Consider the following 16,956-nt stretch of genomic DNA (forward strand, 5'->3'; position numbering starts at 1 on the left):
GACCCAAACCGAGTCAAACAGACCCAAACAGAGTCAAACAGACCCAAACCGAGTCAAACACACCCAAACCGAGTCAAACACACCCACACTGACCCAAACCGAGTCAAACCGACCCAAACCGAGTCAAACAGACCCAAACCGAGTCAAACAGACCCAAACCGAGTCAAACACACCCACACTGACCCAAACCGAGTCAAACCGACCCAAACCGAGTCAAACAGACCCAAACCGAGTCAAACAGACCCAAACCGAGTCAAACACACCCACACTGAGTCAAACACACCCACACTGACCCACTGTGCAGCGACCAGCAGACAGACGCAGGCCGTCTGACATACCGGCTCTGACAGAATCGTCCTCTTTGAGACGTTAACCGGCGCAGAAACCTGTCCACACACAGTAAACACAGATTGACAGCCTCACATCTAGATGTGTGTGTGTGTGTGTGTGCATGTGTGCGTGTGTGTGTGTGTGTGCAGCTGTAAACACACACTGTGAACGGGTCTCAGGGAGCTCTGTGTGCGGCGCCGCCTCGCTGCGGGGAAACGCTGCTGCTGTTCTGGTCGGCTCAGTCAGACGAGGCAGCAGCTCTTTTTACCTTTGGTCTGAAGAACTGATCCGTCACATGATGGAGAACAGGAACACCGGGACGAACGGGTTCAGACGTCTCTCGCGCTTCGGTTCCCTCCCCAGTTTAGTCTTGCAGAAAGTATTCACACCTGTTGAACTATTTCATGTTTTACTGGGAAATAAAATAGTTCAGCTTAAATTAGAGCGTATTCATGAACGGGAAGATGAACAGTAAATGTTATTTAAACAACTTTTACGTCATAATTCTGCTCCAGAAGAATCCGGACAATAAATCTGGACATAATCAATGTCTGAAAATGATAATGAAGTGATGAAAGCAGTGAACGCATCACATCCCAACCGACCACTTCTGGCCCAACACCCAAACCGAACCGGGTCAGAACCGGCTCAGAAGCTGCAGCCAATGCTTCACTAAAGGCCGTTGCTGTTAGCAGTTAGCTTCCTGTTTGTCAGCTTCCTGTTGACCATGCTGTCGCTCTCAACATCTTTAAAATTCATCCAGAGACGGCGGCCATCTTTACCGCTGCGGCGGCCATCTTTACCGCTCTGAACGGAGCGCTGCTGGGTAACAGCTACATTCTTCTTCTGCGCATGCGGGTCGCTTTGGGGGCGTAAAACGTTCACTCAGAAGTCTGACTGCAGTCGCATTTAATCAGTCGCAGGAACGACTGTGCAAAAGGTCTGAACTGAGTGCGAAGATTTGCTGCATGAATGTGAACTCTCCGTGCCTGCAGGGGGCAGTGTAACTCTTTTGTTCCAGTGTTTGTCTCAGTCTCCTAAGCTTATGTTCATTGATAGTTTTTCAGTCGTGTTTATTTCTGCAGCCAAAGCAGCTGATCAATAATTATCTTGGTTTCAAATTTCAAAGTGTCTGAAAATTCCCCTGAACATTTTTATCACTTCATAACACGACAGTTATGAAGTGAAAGGCAGTGAGAAGTGTTGTGTTGGTGGTTTGGTGTGTTTGTGTGCATCAGAGGGTGACTGGGCTGTAAACATGCGGCTATCGCTGCTGCCTGTCTGAGAGCCGCGGCCTGCTGCAGCCAGACGATGTGTTTGTGCTCGGCCACCAACCCGAGACCCGCTCAGGGACCGCGCCGCTCTGGAAAAACGCTGCCATGAAGAGAACAGCATGCCACCCGATCCCTGCACGCTGCAAATACTGCAGAAAAACACGCAGACAGACGCTGGCGGGCGGCGTCGGGTGTCGCGCTCGCAGGAAGTGGAGAACCGGGGATCGAACGGCTGGGAGAAGGAGACACCGCTGTCGATACTCAGGATGGATGAGACGCTTCAAGATGCTGCTGATCTACCTGCGTTACCTACACACACACACACACACACACACACACACACACACACACACACACACACACACACACACACACACACACACACACACACACACACACGCCTCTGTTGAAGCTTTTGACTGTTTAGATAACCGAACTGTTTAATTTCTGTTTAAATCCATTTATTTCCTCCTCATTGTTCATGAAACTGGAAACTCAGATTTTCCAGATGATCAGTGAACGCAACAAACGATACTCTGATTCTTCACTCCTAGTTTTATTAGGCTTTGATTAAATATGATGAAAGTACCCTAAAAATATAATTATACTTATGGAACAAAGGGTGAATCTATCAGTTGTTGTTGTTGTTATTATTATTAATTATTATTATTAATTATTTATTGCTCCTGCCAGAACACTGAAGGTTTTCTGTTTTACCTGGTTCTGGTTTTTAGACTCATTTATCCGGTTTCCTGTCTGACTGCTGAACGATTCCAGTTTTTAATAATTTTACAAAAATTATGAAAAATACTTTACTTCCATATTGAAGCTGGCGTTTGGATGACAGGAGCTTTAAAAGTTCAGATTAACACCTGAACATGAGAACATAATGATAAATCGTTCCTGCTGACAGAAACAACAGTGGAGCCATTTTTGTAGTTTTCTTCTTCTTCTACTTTCTTCTAGATTAGTTGTAGAGTTTGTTCTTCCTGGTTTCTGGGACTGAGGTTCAGATGCTCGGACTCATTTAAACCTCTGATTAGTTTGAACTGAACAGATAGGAAACCTGAACAGACCAGAGGATGATGTCAGAACCGGTCCAACTCAGAACCGGCGCAGAAACTGAAGGTTTCCTGCAGTTGACCTGGAATTATCTCCGGATTGGGAATGTTTCCGTTCAGACATGAGATATGTGGAGACAAGGTGAAAAAATGGGATCTGAAAGTTTTCCTGAACTGGTCTGTTGGGTTCAGGAATCAATCAGTGAACTGATTTCTGACATTATAGTGATTTTGTTCTCTTGCTGTTGTTTATAGTCTGCAGCTTTTTTTACAGTTGGGATGTGTAGCTCACCTCCTCGTCTTGATTTTTTCTTTTAAGGTTATTCTTTAAAATGAGGGCAGGCCTTTCCAGATGGGGCTAAACAAGTCTTCTCCTCTGTTAGCCAAATGAAATGCACATCTGGTAGAAGTAGCTCTATGTCTAATTTCACAGTTATTAGTCGGTTCAGAAATCTTTTCTAGTAATTTTCTGCAGTTTGTTGTTTTTTCCTCGATGCATGCGGGTCTGTTGGGAGCGTCAGAACGCGCTCATCCAGCGCCTCCAGTGAATTTCCGCCTGTGGTTTAAATGAAGCAGAAGTCCGTCCCCACAGAGAGACACACATTCGCCGGGTTTTCTCTCTTTCACACTCACACTAACGTCCTCTCTGACCTCCCCTTTGCAAGTCTAATGCCATGCTCCAGAGCAACTGCTCCTCTGACGTGCTCAGAGCGCCGTGCATGCAGCCCTGCTTACATAGAAACGCACACTGTTTGGCCTCATTAGCCCATGACTAACGGCTTAACAGACGCTCTGCAAACCGAATAGACTTGATGCATCCTTTACGGGACGGGGGAGGTTGGCTCGGCGGACCACGGAGGCTGTCGAAAGAGATAATCAGAGCGCTGCTTATCCGTACTCACTGTTCCTAATGTCATTTCCCGTCTGTGTTCGTTACTTAAAAAACCCAGCAGCAACAGATTGGAGTTTCCCCCCCTCTCAGTGACGGTGGGTGGAACCGACAGTGTTTACACGGGTTTTCTAAGCAGATTTATAAAGCGAAGCAGAGATTCACACACTGACACGGTTTCTCATGACTTGACAGTCCAGCTCTCAGAGCATTTGACCTTCACACACAGTAAAAACTGCTGGGTTAAAAATAACCCAATACGTAACCCAGCGCTGGGTCAAATATGGACCGACCCAACGCTGGGTTGTTTTAACCCAACTGGGTTGGGTTGAGGGTTTGACCCAGCACATTGGGTCATGGCAACTAACCAAACGTTGGGTTAAATTGACTTGTTTAAATTGGTTAAACTGACCCAAAATTGGGTTGAAATTCATAACCCAACACAAGGGTTATTATACCACTATAGTTGGGTTAAAAAAAATTATTTTAAATTTCACTATATAAAAAAAGGATTAAAAGGCATATGAATTTAAAGCTTCTTTTATTTTCACATGATACATATATAGAGCCAGCAATTTCATTTACAAAAGTTATAAAACATAAGTAGTTAAATCACTTCAATTCATTTGGCTACAACTCCAGAAGTATCTGTTACTCCATATTAGAAAACATTTAATGAAAAAAAGTCTGTTTTAAAGCAAACTACAAGTAAACCGTTCAGCCATTAAACAAGGAGCATTTTTAACGACACTTTAGCATTTTGCCTGTCTCCCTGCATGAGGACATACAAGTTGTCACATTTTGTAGATGCACCACCAGGTTTGTCCCAACCTGATGGAGAGAGAAGACAGAAAAAACAGGCCATTAGTGATGAACTTATATAAACAGCAAACAATTTGAGCATAATTCAGAGATGAATGTTGACTTACAGGCTGGATATCAATGAAAACATCTGAACTTCCAGGTTGATGGATCTGAAACTCTACTCCCAAATGTGTAAGTAGGGAGGAGTACTGGCAGCAGCGTCAGGGCTACATCATCTTGTCTGTCTGGCAAACATAAGCTTGTGTTAAAATGTTAACAGTTTATAAACATCTCTTCAGCTTTCAATACCTTAAGGGAGAAAATTCATGTTGTTGAGAAGACGGCCGCTCCTTTCTCTTCTTGGCCATACAAAAGATCTTTGTTGAGAACAAGAGAGAAGACACAAAAACAGGCCATTAGTGAATTTAAAGGTAAAGGGATACATTCTCAAAAACTAATTTCTGACTGATTCTAGTTTAACACAAAACCTCACTATTGAATGTAATGCAATTATTTAAACGATCTGAGCATTATTCAGAGATGAAGGTTGACTTACAGGCTGGATATCAATGAAAACATCTGAATTTCCAGGTTGATGGATCTGAAACTTCTCCCAAATTAGTAAGGTGGAGCAGGAAGGGGTACTGGCAGCAGCTGCAGGACTACATCATCTTCTGTATCAAACATAAGTTAGTGTTAAAATGTTGCAGTAACTAGAAAGCATGAAAACATTTTAGAGAACATTTCTTCTGAGCTTCAATACCTTGAGGGAGCAGACTCATGTTCTTGGTCATGCAGAATGTCTTCCTTGAGAACGAGGAGTTTCGCTTAATTCTCCTGAAGATCCTGGATGTAAAATTACAAAATCTATCAGAAAAGAAAATCACAAATCAAACTTTAAGAATGACTGAATTAAATCTTATAGCTGTCTCCACTGCAAATAACTTGTAATTAGCCAGCAATTTCAAATGTTCAGAGTAATTTTATGTTCCTAAAAATAAATATAGCTCTTAATAAAATAAAATGACACATATAATTTAATTTAGAAGTAAAACTTAACACAAACTTAGTGCTGAATAACTTTCAGCACCAACTTTAAATAAATGTATTTGTAATTAATAGTAACAATAATAATAAAATGAGCAAACATTAACATTAGATATTGTCTTAGTTTTGCTTTTAATTCGTTGCCGAAAACCAGCGGGAGTTTGAAAGCAATGTGCCGGGAGACGGTCGTTCTCTTTCGGCTTAACGAGCCGCTCCGCCCGGTCAACTGACTGAGCGGGAGAGACGAGCCGGCGGCTGGAGGGAAGCGATAAGTGCGAACAAGTCCGAGCATGTTTGTAATTAAGCTATATGTTAATAAACCGAGCGCATAATTCAGGTTTACACAACTAATTTATCGCCTAATAACTTTGCAAAAGTTATTTTATTTTCAACAAGCATAATATACCCACATTATTAAAGCTCTGCTCGCTCTCCTCCGCCATTACTGCTGGTGTTCGAACACGTAGCCTCAGCCCGCTGACCATGCGCGCGCATATTGCAAAAATCAGGGGACAAACCGTCAACTACCTTTTCTTTTAAAACTAAATCGATTTTTAAAATTTGACTATGTTAAGTTATGAACAAATATGATTGAGGTTATATTAAAAACTGAATTTAATTTACTTGACAAATTGTGCCCTTCCCCTTCATCTATTTTTCCCCAACATCCGTGTTGTAGCAACACCGAAGCTCTTTGTCAGAGGAACCTACCGTAATAAACATTTTAAATAACCATAAAAATAAATATCAAACATGTTTGAAATAAATTCAATTTATGTATAAAATTCTATTAACGTTGAAACTTTATCTTCTTTTTACTTACCATGTCTTATTTCAAAGTAGAGGAGAAGTCCGTTATGCAATGTTCACAGTCATGTTGAAAATGGAGGCTTGTGAAGAGGGGCGTGGCTTCTTCCAAGTTTCATCTTTAACCCAACCGTTTGGGTAAATCTACCCACCCAACTCCTGGCCCAACAGAAGTGTGCAAGATGTAGACTTCCGATAAATTTCTGACCCAACTCATGAGTTATGAATTTTGACCCAATATTTGGTCAAACTAACCCAACCTATGACCCAACAGCTTTAACCCAGAAATTGGGTTATGAAAATAACCCAGCATTTTTTACTGTGCACTTTCTTCTCACAGTTGTGATGCAAACAGTGGTTCTGAAAGCTCCAGGTGTCAATCTGAGGGTTCATTCACATCAGTCATGTTCAGTACGCTTTAGTCCAACTTCAGTTGTACAGAAAGTCCGGATCGTTTGGGGAGGAGTGAACTCTGGTGCGGTTCAGTGAGAACAAGAACCACAGCTGCTGGAAATAATGAATGTTGCAACTTTGGTGCCCAATCAAATGACGTCCACCTTTTTCAATCTGTGGTCTTGCCACAGATTGAAAAAGTAGCAGGACCATCTGAGCTCCATCAGACTGCCACACATGAAGGAAATGTTTGGAGGACATTGGTTCTGGTTCTTCAGAAATCCATTGACCTGCATAGAAGAATGTTTTAGGATTTCCAAGGCAGAGTTTTGGAAATCTGGAGGGTTTCGGAGTAGAGGGGCTGCAATGAAGCGTCTTCTGTCCGAGGAAACCATCAAGTACAGACTGAACTCCTGCCAGGACAGCAGAATCCGTCCAGAAGGATTTCTTCACTCTGTTGATTCCTGCTCCTGGTTGTTTTGGGTACCTGACGAAGCAAATGCTGTGAAGATGCTAATCCATGAATCCGGTTGGTTCTGATCGGAGAGACTTTGCCTCAGTGCTACCCAAGAACGGATCAAAACCCAACAGGAACATCGTTCAGCTGTCCAGGAACAGTTTGGTGATGATCTGAGAAATCAAATGTGCAACACGTCACAAGACTCAAAGGAAACAACTGGGTTAAATATCAGATCTTAGACGGTTTGGATGCTCCCCAGGTCTGAAGCCCACTGATCACCTGTGGTCACTTCTGTGGAGAAACGGAACCGACCGGATCACCTCTGAGCACTGAGAAGATGAGGATGAAGCATCGTCAGTCAGAACCTGGACCAGACAGCAGGAAGGCATTATTCAGAAGATACAGAGGAGATCCTGGTCACATGGCTGCAAAAACAAGCCCACATCATCACCCTTCTCCTCCGTGCTCAACAGCTGCTACGCTGTGCTTGGTCTGGTCCAAACATGTATCTGTGGATTGCAGACGGGTTTGGGTCCAGACACAGAGCAGGTGTCTGTAAAGGTTTGGTTTGAGGGAAATGAAGCTCCACAGTTCATCTCATCACTGCAGATCAAACCTGATTTCTGCTCAGACTGAATGGACAAGCAGATGCTCCTGACTTCATGGGTTAACAGCAGGTTCTGGTTTAATCTTATTAAACAGAACCAACCATGACTTTGCACTCCTCTAGCAGCTTAGCTGAGCTTTGAACAGGTGTTGCCGCTGTGTACTTCTTAAAGCTCTGGTTCTGTTTACGTCTTGTCGTTTAAGCGGACCGTTTCTGGCTCTGCTCCTGAAACATCATCTAATACTTTGTGCTTTATAAAAGAAGCCATGTTGGAGTCGATCCCCCACTCGGCGCTCCCTCCTCGCCCCCACTGACCTCCGGCTCAAGACTAATGCTGTGATCTGCAGCAACTGACGCGCACAAAGCCTCATATGTACATACCGCACCGGAAAACAAGCCCACATTCTGGACCTATTCAGGCTTAGCATGCATGGGGTAAACACACACACACATAGGAATAATGTCCCAGTATGATCTATAGGAAGTGATAAGACTGTTGAGCCGAGAAATTTTCAAGCTGTTTTTCATCCATACCTTAAAGGAGCCACTAACTGGTACCGCCTATAGAAATGTTTACTTTTGGACCAAACTGGGTCTCATGTTGGTGTCATTAACCCAAATATTTATAACCATCGAGATGATCATCGCTCCTCAGGATCGTTAGTCTGTAACCAGGTTCTGCACCAGTTGGGGGTGATGAGGATAATGGGTCCATTCAACATGTCTGCCAAATGACTGGCATGTTGGGTCTTAATTCCTTGGGTCTGAAGTATAACAACCCTCCAAATCTCTCAGCTAAGCATGACTGGGCTAAAGTTTGTCCTGCAGTATGCTGTGCTGTTCCGAACCATGCTTAGAGAGTCTCAGCTCATTGGAGTCTGGGAGCTGCTCGGATGACAACCTGACCCAAAGGTGTTTTTCCCTCTTTGCAAATGGGAACGCTGACAGGATTTACCGGCGATCCAGCATCTGGTAGAAAGAGAAGACTCCACTTCCTCAAGCTCCAGCTGACGGCCAGTTGTTCTGACATTTGAGTCTACAGAGAGTTAACAGTCGGCTCAATGACCGCAAGGCATCCTGGTCCCGGAGCCACCAAACCACCAGCCTGCCACCACCATGCCTTCTTTACTCTGAAGCGCTGGTTGGTGTTCCCTGGTTGTGCTGAGTGTTATGGCTGAACATTTCCACTTTGAGGCGTTTAGGTGTTTGGTATTGCTGGTCTGTTGTCGACCCAGTCGGCTCCAGATGAGAGAGGATCCACAGTGCGGCTCATCCCAGGAGGCTGAACCTCGGGTTGGAATCAGCTACATCATGTTTTTCTTGTGAACATGTCTGCTGAATATTTGTATAACATTGCAGTACGTTCAGGTCTTTCTGTTATTTGTTGGCTAGTTCTGTGCTGACCTGGTTAATAACTTGTTCATTCAGTTTTAGTTTTAGTTTCGTTTGGAGTTAGATGTAGCATATTCTTCACATGCTCCACTGAAAGCCCTAAAATCAGCCACATCGTGTTGACTTCATGTAAACTTAGTATCTCCCTGTTCCAAGTCGATCTTCACACAAGCTTTTCTACTAAAACACCTTTTCTTTTAAGTTGTTTGTGTGACACGGAAACGTTCCCTGGCAGGGGTGGAAAACTGTGAGCGTAAAGGTAAAGGGACCGAAAATGGATGGATGGAGTTGGGTTTTGTTAAAGTTCTGTTTGTGTGTTCAGTGAAGCTGGACTTAAATTCAGCTGTGTGTGTATTTAGTTTGGCAGGTGAAACAGCTGATGCCTTTACTTTGTAAAGCTGGAAACCGATCCGGTCGTCCGCTGCACAATTTGATCCAAGAGGAGCCGCGCTCGCTCAGGAGGTTCTGTAGAATCATCACCAGATTGTGTTTCAGCAGCAGTGCAACAGCAGCGCTGCCTGACCAGCATCAAGAAACACGCCAGCTTTTAATGGCGGAGGCTCCCGGCTGCTGGCCCGCAGCATGATTCCTTCCTACGGACCGGTGCTGAGCAAAGGGACGGCCGTTATATTTCTTCCCACAGGATCAGCGTCCTGACTGAGGTGATGTTCTTTTACGGCCGTCTTCGCTGTGGCTGTACACGTCTCCGTCTCTTTAATATTTCATCTGATCGGCTGTACGATTCCCTCTGAACGACGCTCCCGGTTTGAGTGTTTCTCAGAGAAACCAGGTCAAGTGTCTCTTCCACAGACGAATAAACACACCTCCTCCTCATCCTCCCCCTTTGCTTTACATTTCTCCTCCCTGTCCTCTTTACTCGGAGCGTACCACCCAGGGATGATGTCTTATTTGTGACAGTTCCTGTAAGAATAAAAGCCATGTTGTGGTTTCTTGGTGAGGACACGACTGTGAATTTTTATCCCAACATGTTAGTCATGTTTTGCATTGGAGCAATGTTTGTATGCATATCCATTAGTTTGTTTGTTTGTCATCGAGACACGGCTCAGTGCACACGGCTGATCTATGAGTGTGTGTATGTGGGTGTGTGTTGTCCTCGGGCCTTGAGTGTTCCTGTGTGTCAGAACACAGCTGGTGAAGCTTTCCTTCCCACGGGGCCCTTCGGTACACCCAACACACACTCACGCTGCGTGTGTGTGTGTGCGATCGGCTCCTCCCTGAACAGCCCCTGCATCTGCTTCTCGCTCGGTAGGACTGGATCTCCTGAAGAGGCTGATGATGTGTGTGCAGAGGAACACATCTCCAAATAAGACGGACACAACTGTTCAGTTAAACAGATAAATTAACATCAACTCTTTACCTTTAAGACACATTTCATCTCCTCAAGAAGCTGAAAACCTGCAGATTAATATCTTGTTGAAGTTTTCTTGGCTGATTGGAGACAAACACATTCCCACCAGCTGTTAAGTTTGTTTTACTCCTACTCCAGTCCGTTTGCCCAGAAAGTCCGGTTCGTTTGGGCAGGTGTGAATGCACCATCAAACTCTGATGCAGACCAAGAAAACAAACTTTGGTCTGACTACGAACCGAGGTCTCAGTTTGGTTGAAGTGGTGCTGTATATGTGAACACCAAGTGGACCAGAGACCACTCCTAATGCAGGAAGCAGACTGCAGCGCATGGCATTCTGGGTAAATACAACCAAAAAACAAACATGAAATTCTAACACTAGCAGGACAAATGATTCATGGTTTTTTGTTAAAACAGAAATCCTCAAACCGCAAAACCTGACGCCTCCATCTTGTTTCCATCTGGTGAAGAAGGAAGTTGCTCTCAGTGTCTTGAGAGGTTTTTGTGTCGTTTCCTTCAGTGGTTCTTGGTGCAGCGCCCCCACAGGCCAGGAGGGGAACAGAGCCACAGCAGCTGGAGGTGGAGCAGATGATGGAGTTTTAGTCTTCAGTCAAACAGAATCTACTGGATTCAGTAGATTCCAGTTGATTCTGGAATCTACTGGAATCTACTGGGGACACCCATAAGGATGGCAGACTACATAAGGCTCCCACACACCCCACTGTCCTGTACGTGTTCGTTGAACCACCTGGACTCTGCATTCAGTGGACAGGCGAGTTTTCATTGTACCGATTTCCTGGACTTCTCTGGACAAATTCCTTCATTTCCCACAGTTTCAGCCATGACTTTAACAGAAAGAGATAATTTATGTGGCACTGAGTACGAATACGCATCATGGTAGTAAAACGTTTATTCTGGACCAGTAAAGGACCAGTTAAACCAGACTGACCAGCGCTCTGAGGTTCAGTAGAAACCAGACCGAAGGAGAGTCCAGTCTCTCCGCAGAGGCTCGTTATTTAACATGAGCTGCTTAACAAACCAGTACTTTGGTCTTAATGGACGATGTTACATTGATCCCAACAAGCTCAGGGGGACTTCAGGGTCATAGGTCACGGCTCAGGGGGTCAGCAGACTGGGTGGAGCAGGTTGGGCGGTTAATGTGTCCCAACAGAAGCCCGAGATCAGAGTCTCTGTTTCACCACATAAATGGATGAAGTGGAGCTTCGATCGACTGAGGATGACATGATGATGAGTGTGTGTGTGTGTGTGTGTGTGTGTGTGTGTATATGTGTGTATATATGTGTGTGTGTGTGTGTATATGTGTGTATATATGTGTGTGTGTGTGTATATATGTGTGTATATATGTGTGTGTGTGTGTGTGTGTGTGTGTATATATGTGTGTGTGTGTGTGTGTGTGTGTGTGTGTATATGTGTGTGTGTGTGTGTGTGTGTATGCGTGTGTGTGTATATATATGTGTGTGTGTGTGTGTGTGTGTGTATGCGTGTGTGCGTGTGCGTGTGTGTGTGTGTATATATGTGTGTGTGTGTGTGTGTGTGTGTGTGTGTGTGTATGCGTGTGTGTGTGCGTGTGTGTGTGTGTATATATATGTGTGTGTGTGTGTGTGTATGTGTGTATATATGTGTGTGTGTGTGTGTATGTGTGTATATGTGTGTGTGTGTGTGTGTGTGTATATATATGTGTGTGTGTGTATGTGTGTGTGTGTGTGTGTGTGTGTGTGTGTGTGTGTGTGTGTGTTGTGGTTAGTCGGTCCTGTTCTCCAGTTTTAAACATGTAGAGTTGAGCTGCTGTTTGCTGTTGTGACCCGTCATGTTGTATCTTTGCTGGTATCAGGGAGTCTGTCTGCTGGTTCGGTTCTGTCTGGCCGTCCTTCAGGTCCAGTTTCAGGTTTCTTTCTAAGCAATCAGCACTTTGCGTCTCTTCATCTCTGTCCTCCTCCTCTTCCTCGTCCTTGGGGATCCTCGTCACCGCAGCAGTTGAGACGTTCGATAGAAGCTTTTAGTTTACATCTGCACATCACAAGAGCTGACCCGACACCGCGGCCCGCTCTGTGGGTCTCAGCTTACTGTTTACCGGAACCGATGCCACGAAGCTCTGTTTGCTGTGGTTAGCACTTCCTCCCCCTCTGCGTTTCTGATTCCTTCTTCATCTATGACCCGGTTCATAAGACGACGGACCCTGAACTAGTGCTGGTCAGAATATAAAAGCACTTTATCCTTGCTGCTTCCTGGTTTGGATCAGTTTGTGCAAAAATAAGCTACATTTAGACCAAAGCAGATGCTGCTGATCAGATTCAGCTGATTAAATGATCTTCAGTGTGAGCACTGCTGTAAAATCAGGAGATGTGGCATTTTGCTGCAGCAGTGACCTTAAAGAAGCATCTGTTGCTGTCCACCAATCTGGGAAGGGTCCAAACTGTTTGAGTCCATTGAGAAAAGAGGAAAACACCTCAGACTGTCTTCAGACGACAGAAGATTCAGCTCAGCGTCAGAGTGTGAAGTTCAGGGAAACGTCTCTACAGGCCTCCTGGTTGGAAGGGAAGACGGAAGAAACAGATGAAGCATTTTAGCACCAACACCTCAGACCAGCTGTCCAGCACGGTGGTGGAGGGCTGATGGTTTGGGCCTAATTTTCTGGAACAGGAATCTGGACACCTTGCAGGCTCCTCTGTACACCAAAGTTTTATTTAACCAAAGTTCATCTGTCCGTCAGCTGAAGCTTGGGCCAAACTGGGTCATCAGCAGAACGACCGAGGGAGATACAACAGAACATCTAAAAACGAAACGAATCCTTCAGGTTCACAGGAACCAGAAACCTGCTTTACGGCCGTTCAAAAACTCAAGTCTGGGATTTTTCTATGTAAAACAAACAGAAAAATCTTCGTCAGTTACAGCAACAGATCTGGGTAAAATCAGCGTGAGGGTCTGTAGGCTGGTGAATAAACATCCAGCTCTGTCTTCATGCGTCTGTGTTCCCGTTACATACGATCGCTGCCTTGGTCCTCCACTGTCTTTACTCTTCCCTGGATGTTTGGGCTGCTCATGTGCAGACAGCATTAAATATTCATCCTCTGCTTCTCCTCTCATTTCTCCTTCTTCCCTTTGGCTTTCTCCTTCCCTCTCTCTATTGAATATTCTTTCACCTCTTAGCAGTTTAATCTTTCAGAAGAAGTCAGATTTGCAGGAAATCTGGGGATAAAATGGTGGTCAGGATTAGAAAAGCAGATGGTTAGAGAGTAGTTTGACTGAAGTCCTGTCCATCGATCGTCTCTGGAAACAAAGATGCATAGTTTCTTTTCATTGTGTGTGTGTGTGTGCGTGTGTGTGTGTGTGTGTGTGTGTGTGTGTGGACATCATAAAATGTGTGTGTTTCCTGTCTTCAGTTTAGCTTTCTGCCATCTGTGAGTTGTAGATGACGAACGTCTCGCCGGCTGTTTGTTGCTCCGGTGTCACTTCCACTCGTCCTCTGGGTGTCAGTGTTTGTAAGCCGGAGTCGTATGAAGGGTCGGGTGTGCATAGGTGTGTGTGTGTGTGTGTGTGTGTGTGTGTGTGTGTGTGTGTGTGTGTGTGTGTGTGTGTGTGTGTGTGTGTGTGTGTGTGTGTGTGTGTGAGACTGTATGTAAAACTATCCCAGCACAGCGAGGGGAAATTGTAACCCGTCCATTGATTGGACCCGGCCTGTTTCAGGGTCACTGTGATGTCAGCGTTTGTATTATTATTGCTTTTATTGTCTGCAGCTTTTAATTCAACACAACACAATGACATCAAACCTCATTGATCCCTGTGGAGACATGAGCTGCAGCAGATCAAAATAACAGGCGGATGCAGCGACTCTGAACAACATGAAGACGTAAAACGATCCTTCTGGTCTGGAAACCTGGCGAATCAGGAGTTATGATGTTTTGCTTTTCTCCTGACAAATTCTCAGATGTTCCAAACCACAGAATATGACCACAGCAGCCTCGTACGAGCAGAAAGTCAGCCATGTAGAAACCATCAGGCAGATTACTGCCGAGTCGGTTTGGATGAGGAGTCTGACGGCCTTCGGGTCTTGGAACATCTGAAGTAGCTTTCTGAGATCTGTTCTCCATCTCTGCGTCTCGGCTATTACAGCCATGCACAGCTTCTGATGAAACTCCTCTTTCTTCCCTGGTTGGTTCATACCAGCAGGTAAACATGACAAATTCACATTTTATTTTTCTTCCTTTGTTTTTTTGCGACGTCTTAAAGTTCACTCAAAGTGTTCATGATAATTGGATGGGAACTGATTTCTCATATTGTCCCTCAGAGTTTCTGATGGTTTTGATATTTAGATTTTTAAAATATATTTTATGCTTGAAACCAGTTTTAAAAGTTTCAAACAACCATAGCAGACATGTTTGGCCGATGGCTCGTCTCCTCTGGGCTGAATCGTTTTCCAGTAATAATCTGGTTTCCTGTAACGTTTACCTGCCTGCGCTTCTGATCCTGTTTAATGATTCAACCACAGAAACTGGACTGAGATCCGTTAGTTACTCTGGTTCTTCAGGAAATCCTTGATGTTGGTTTGGGTTCTGTTACCATGGAACCAGGTCAGGTTCAGGCTCACTGATGGTGATTGGTTCTCCAGCTCTGAAGCTGTTTCTATCAGTTTTCTATCAGTTTCCTGTCAGTTTTCTGTCAGTTTTCTGTCAGTTTTCTGTAAGTTGCTCCATTCCTCTCGTCTCCTGGTTGTCTCCTTCCTCCACTCTGTCGCTCCTCTTCATCGGTTCGCCAGACTCTCAGACTCTTTCTCACTCATTCACTTCTGCTCTGTCAGTCTGTCCCTCCACATGTCCATCATCCTGTCTCCTGCCTTCTCACCTCTCTCTCTGAGCCGTCTCTCTGCCTTGATGTTTCCATCCATCTGTCTCCCTCCCAGCCTGCCGCTCTCCGCCCCCTCTGTCAGTCTCTGTGGGTCTGTGCCGCGGGCCTCTCTGTCAGGAGGATTACAGGGCGTCAGGTTGGCCAACATGGACTCTTTTAGTGGGGAAACAAAATGTTCCTCTCAGCACAAAGCCGCTCTAATCCTGCCTCCTCTTCCCCCACGGCACAGCCTGATTACAGAAAGCTGGTTGGCCGGCATTAAGACAGACAGACAGGCCGGAAGACGGACGTTTCGGCCGACAGACGGGCTGAAAGATTGACAGATGGACAGGCAGGTTTGCTGTATTTAAGCCAAGCTGGTCTCGTTGTTTGGTTGGTTAACAGACTGATTAGTTTCTGGTTTACTCACCAACGTTCCGAACCACCAGCTTCCCTGCTGCTCTCTGCTAACTGACTCAGATAAAACTGATCCAGTTTCCAGACTCTTTGGGTTTCGCCTGACCAGCTGTGGCTAACCTGGCAAATAAATCCAAGGCACTGATGTGGTCTGAAAGACGCAACCCTTAAAGATAATCCTGTTTCCTAAGGCTCCTTCCAAGCCTTGTCATCTGCAGCCATCAGCCCTCTCCATGGTCGTCGTCCTCACACATCCAGCCCATCTCAGCCTCACCTCTCTGAGAAACGCTCAGCATCTCTATTTGTCTCTTTCATCACAAAAAGTGGGAAGCCAGAATATCTAGATGCAATTCTACTTGACACTATTGGTTGTTGTTTTCCAGGAGGCAACCGTTTTCCTTTCTGCTGGTTGTCTGGAGATAAGGCAGGCTGTGTTAGTGCTAAGATGGTGCATATATTTGGTGTTTGAAGTTTTAAAATACACAGTTATAAATGATTTCAGAGGGAGTCTCAAGTATTTGTGGAGTTGATGTGTTTGTGCCCAGCAGTGGTCTGCACCACACAAACATCAGATTTAATGAAGCTTCAAACCATCCATGGTTCTGTAGAGAAGGAATCACCGGTTCCACCCAGCAGGTTCATCGGTGCTTGGTTCTGAGCCATGATGGAGTTTTTCTAGTGATGAGGTCAGAGGATCATAATTCAGACCAGCTTCAGTCTTACAGGTGATGCTGTGGTTATAGAAATGTAAATGCTGATGTCATCCATGTTTCTCCATCAGTGTTCGATGTTTTACTGACGTGTTTCTGTTTTCTGGTCTTTACAGCTTTAACTGCCTACACGTATCTCACCATCTTCGACCTGTTCAGGTGAGTTCCCGGGTCATTAAGGTGGGTTTGGGTCAGAGGTGACCCTTCGCTGACCCTGTGGTTGGTTCTGTGATTCTCCTCCACTTGTCGCTCACTGACTCTTCTCATCCGCCCCCCTCTCATCTCTGCCCTTCCACCCCTCCATCAATCACCTGTTCTCCTCTTTCCCTGCCATCACCCTTCCTCTCCTCTCGCTCCGTCTGCTCTTCCTCCTCTCACCTGCAGTTTGATCACCTGTCTCATCAGCTCCTGGGTGACGATGAAGAAGCCCAGTCAGGTCTACTCATTCGGGTGAGTTCGCTCAGGTTGAAGCCCTCAGAGCTGATCCTCCACTTTCTTTGATTTACTTCACTGATGGGCACAATAAGCTTGTTAATGTAGCTCACTGCTGATGTCCT

The 16,956-nt window shown here is 45.1% G+C and overlaps 1 protein-coding gene and 1 long non-coding RNA gene across 5 annotated transcripts in view; one reads left to right on the top strand and one right to left on the bottom strand.

Annotated features, from left to right (window-relative positions):
• slc30a6 (solute carrier family 30 member 6) overlaps positions 1 to 16,956 on the top strand; it is a 62,021-nt gene that overhangs the window by 12,558 nt on the left and 32,507 nt on the right. Inside the window, exons 5-6 of the mRNA XM_088012869.1 lie at positions 16,516 to 16,558; positions 16,784 to 16,849. Coding sequence (XP_087868995.1) covers positions 16,516 to 16,558; positions 16,784 to 16,849 — 109 coding nt within the window. The remainder of the gene's footprint in view (positions 1 to 16,515; positions 16,559 to 16,783; positions 16,850 to 16,956) is intronic.
• On the bottom strand, positions 4,252 to 6,535 carry LOC148155338 (uncharacterized). 4 transcript variants are annotated; one of them, XR_015765434.1, is made up of 6 exons: positions 6,229 to 6,535; positions 5,122 to 5,204; positions 4,915 to 5,032; positions 4,668 to 4,735; positions 4,484 to 4,599; positions 4,252 to 4,385 (listed from the first exon to the last, which is right to left on the bottom strand). It is a non-coding gene; the product is annotated as an uncharacterized LOC148155338 (long non-coding RNA). The 4 variants fall into 4 exon arrangements; XR_015765433.1 differs by having other exon boundaries at positions 5,122 to 5,225; XR_015765432.1 differs by lacking the exon at positions 6,229 to 6,535 and having other exon boundaries at positions 4,484 to 4,603; positions 5,122 to 5,633.

Source organism: Poecilia mexicana, unplaced genomic scaffold (genome assembly GCF_051168715.1).
Source record: "Poecilia mexicana isolate PSO_F unplaced genomic scaffold, ASM5116871v1 scaffold_15, whole genome shotgun sequence".
In the NCBI taxonomy this organism is placed as follows: Eukaryota; Metazoa; Chordata; class Actinopteri; order Cyprinodontiformes; family Poeciliidae; genus Poecilia; species Poecilia mexicana.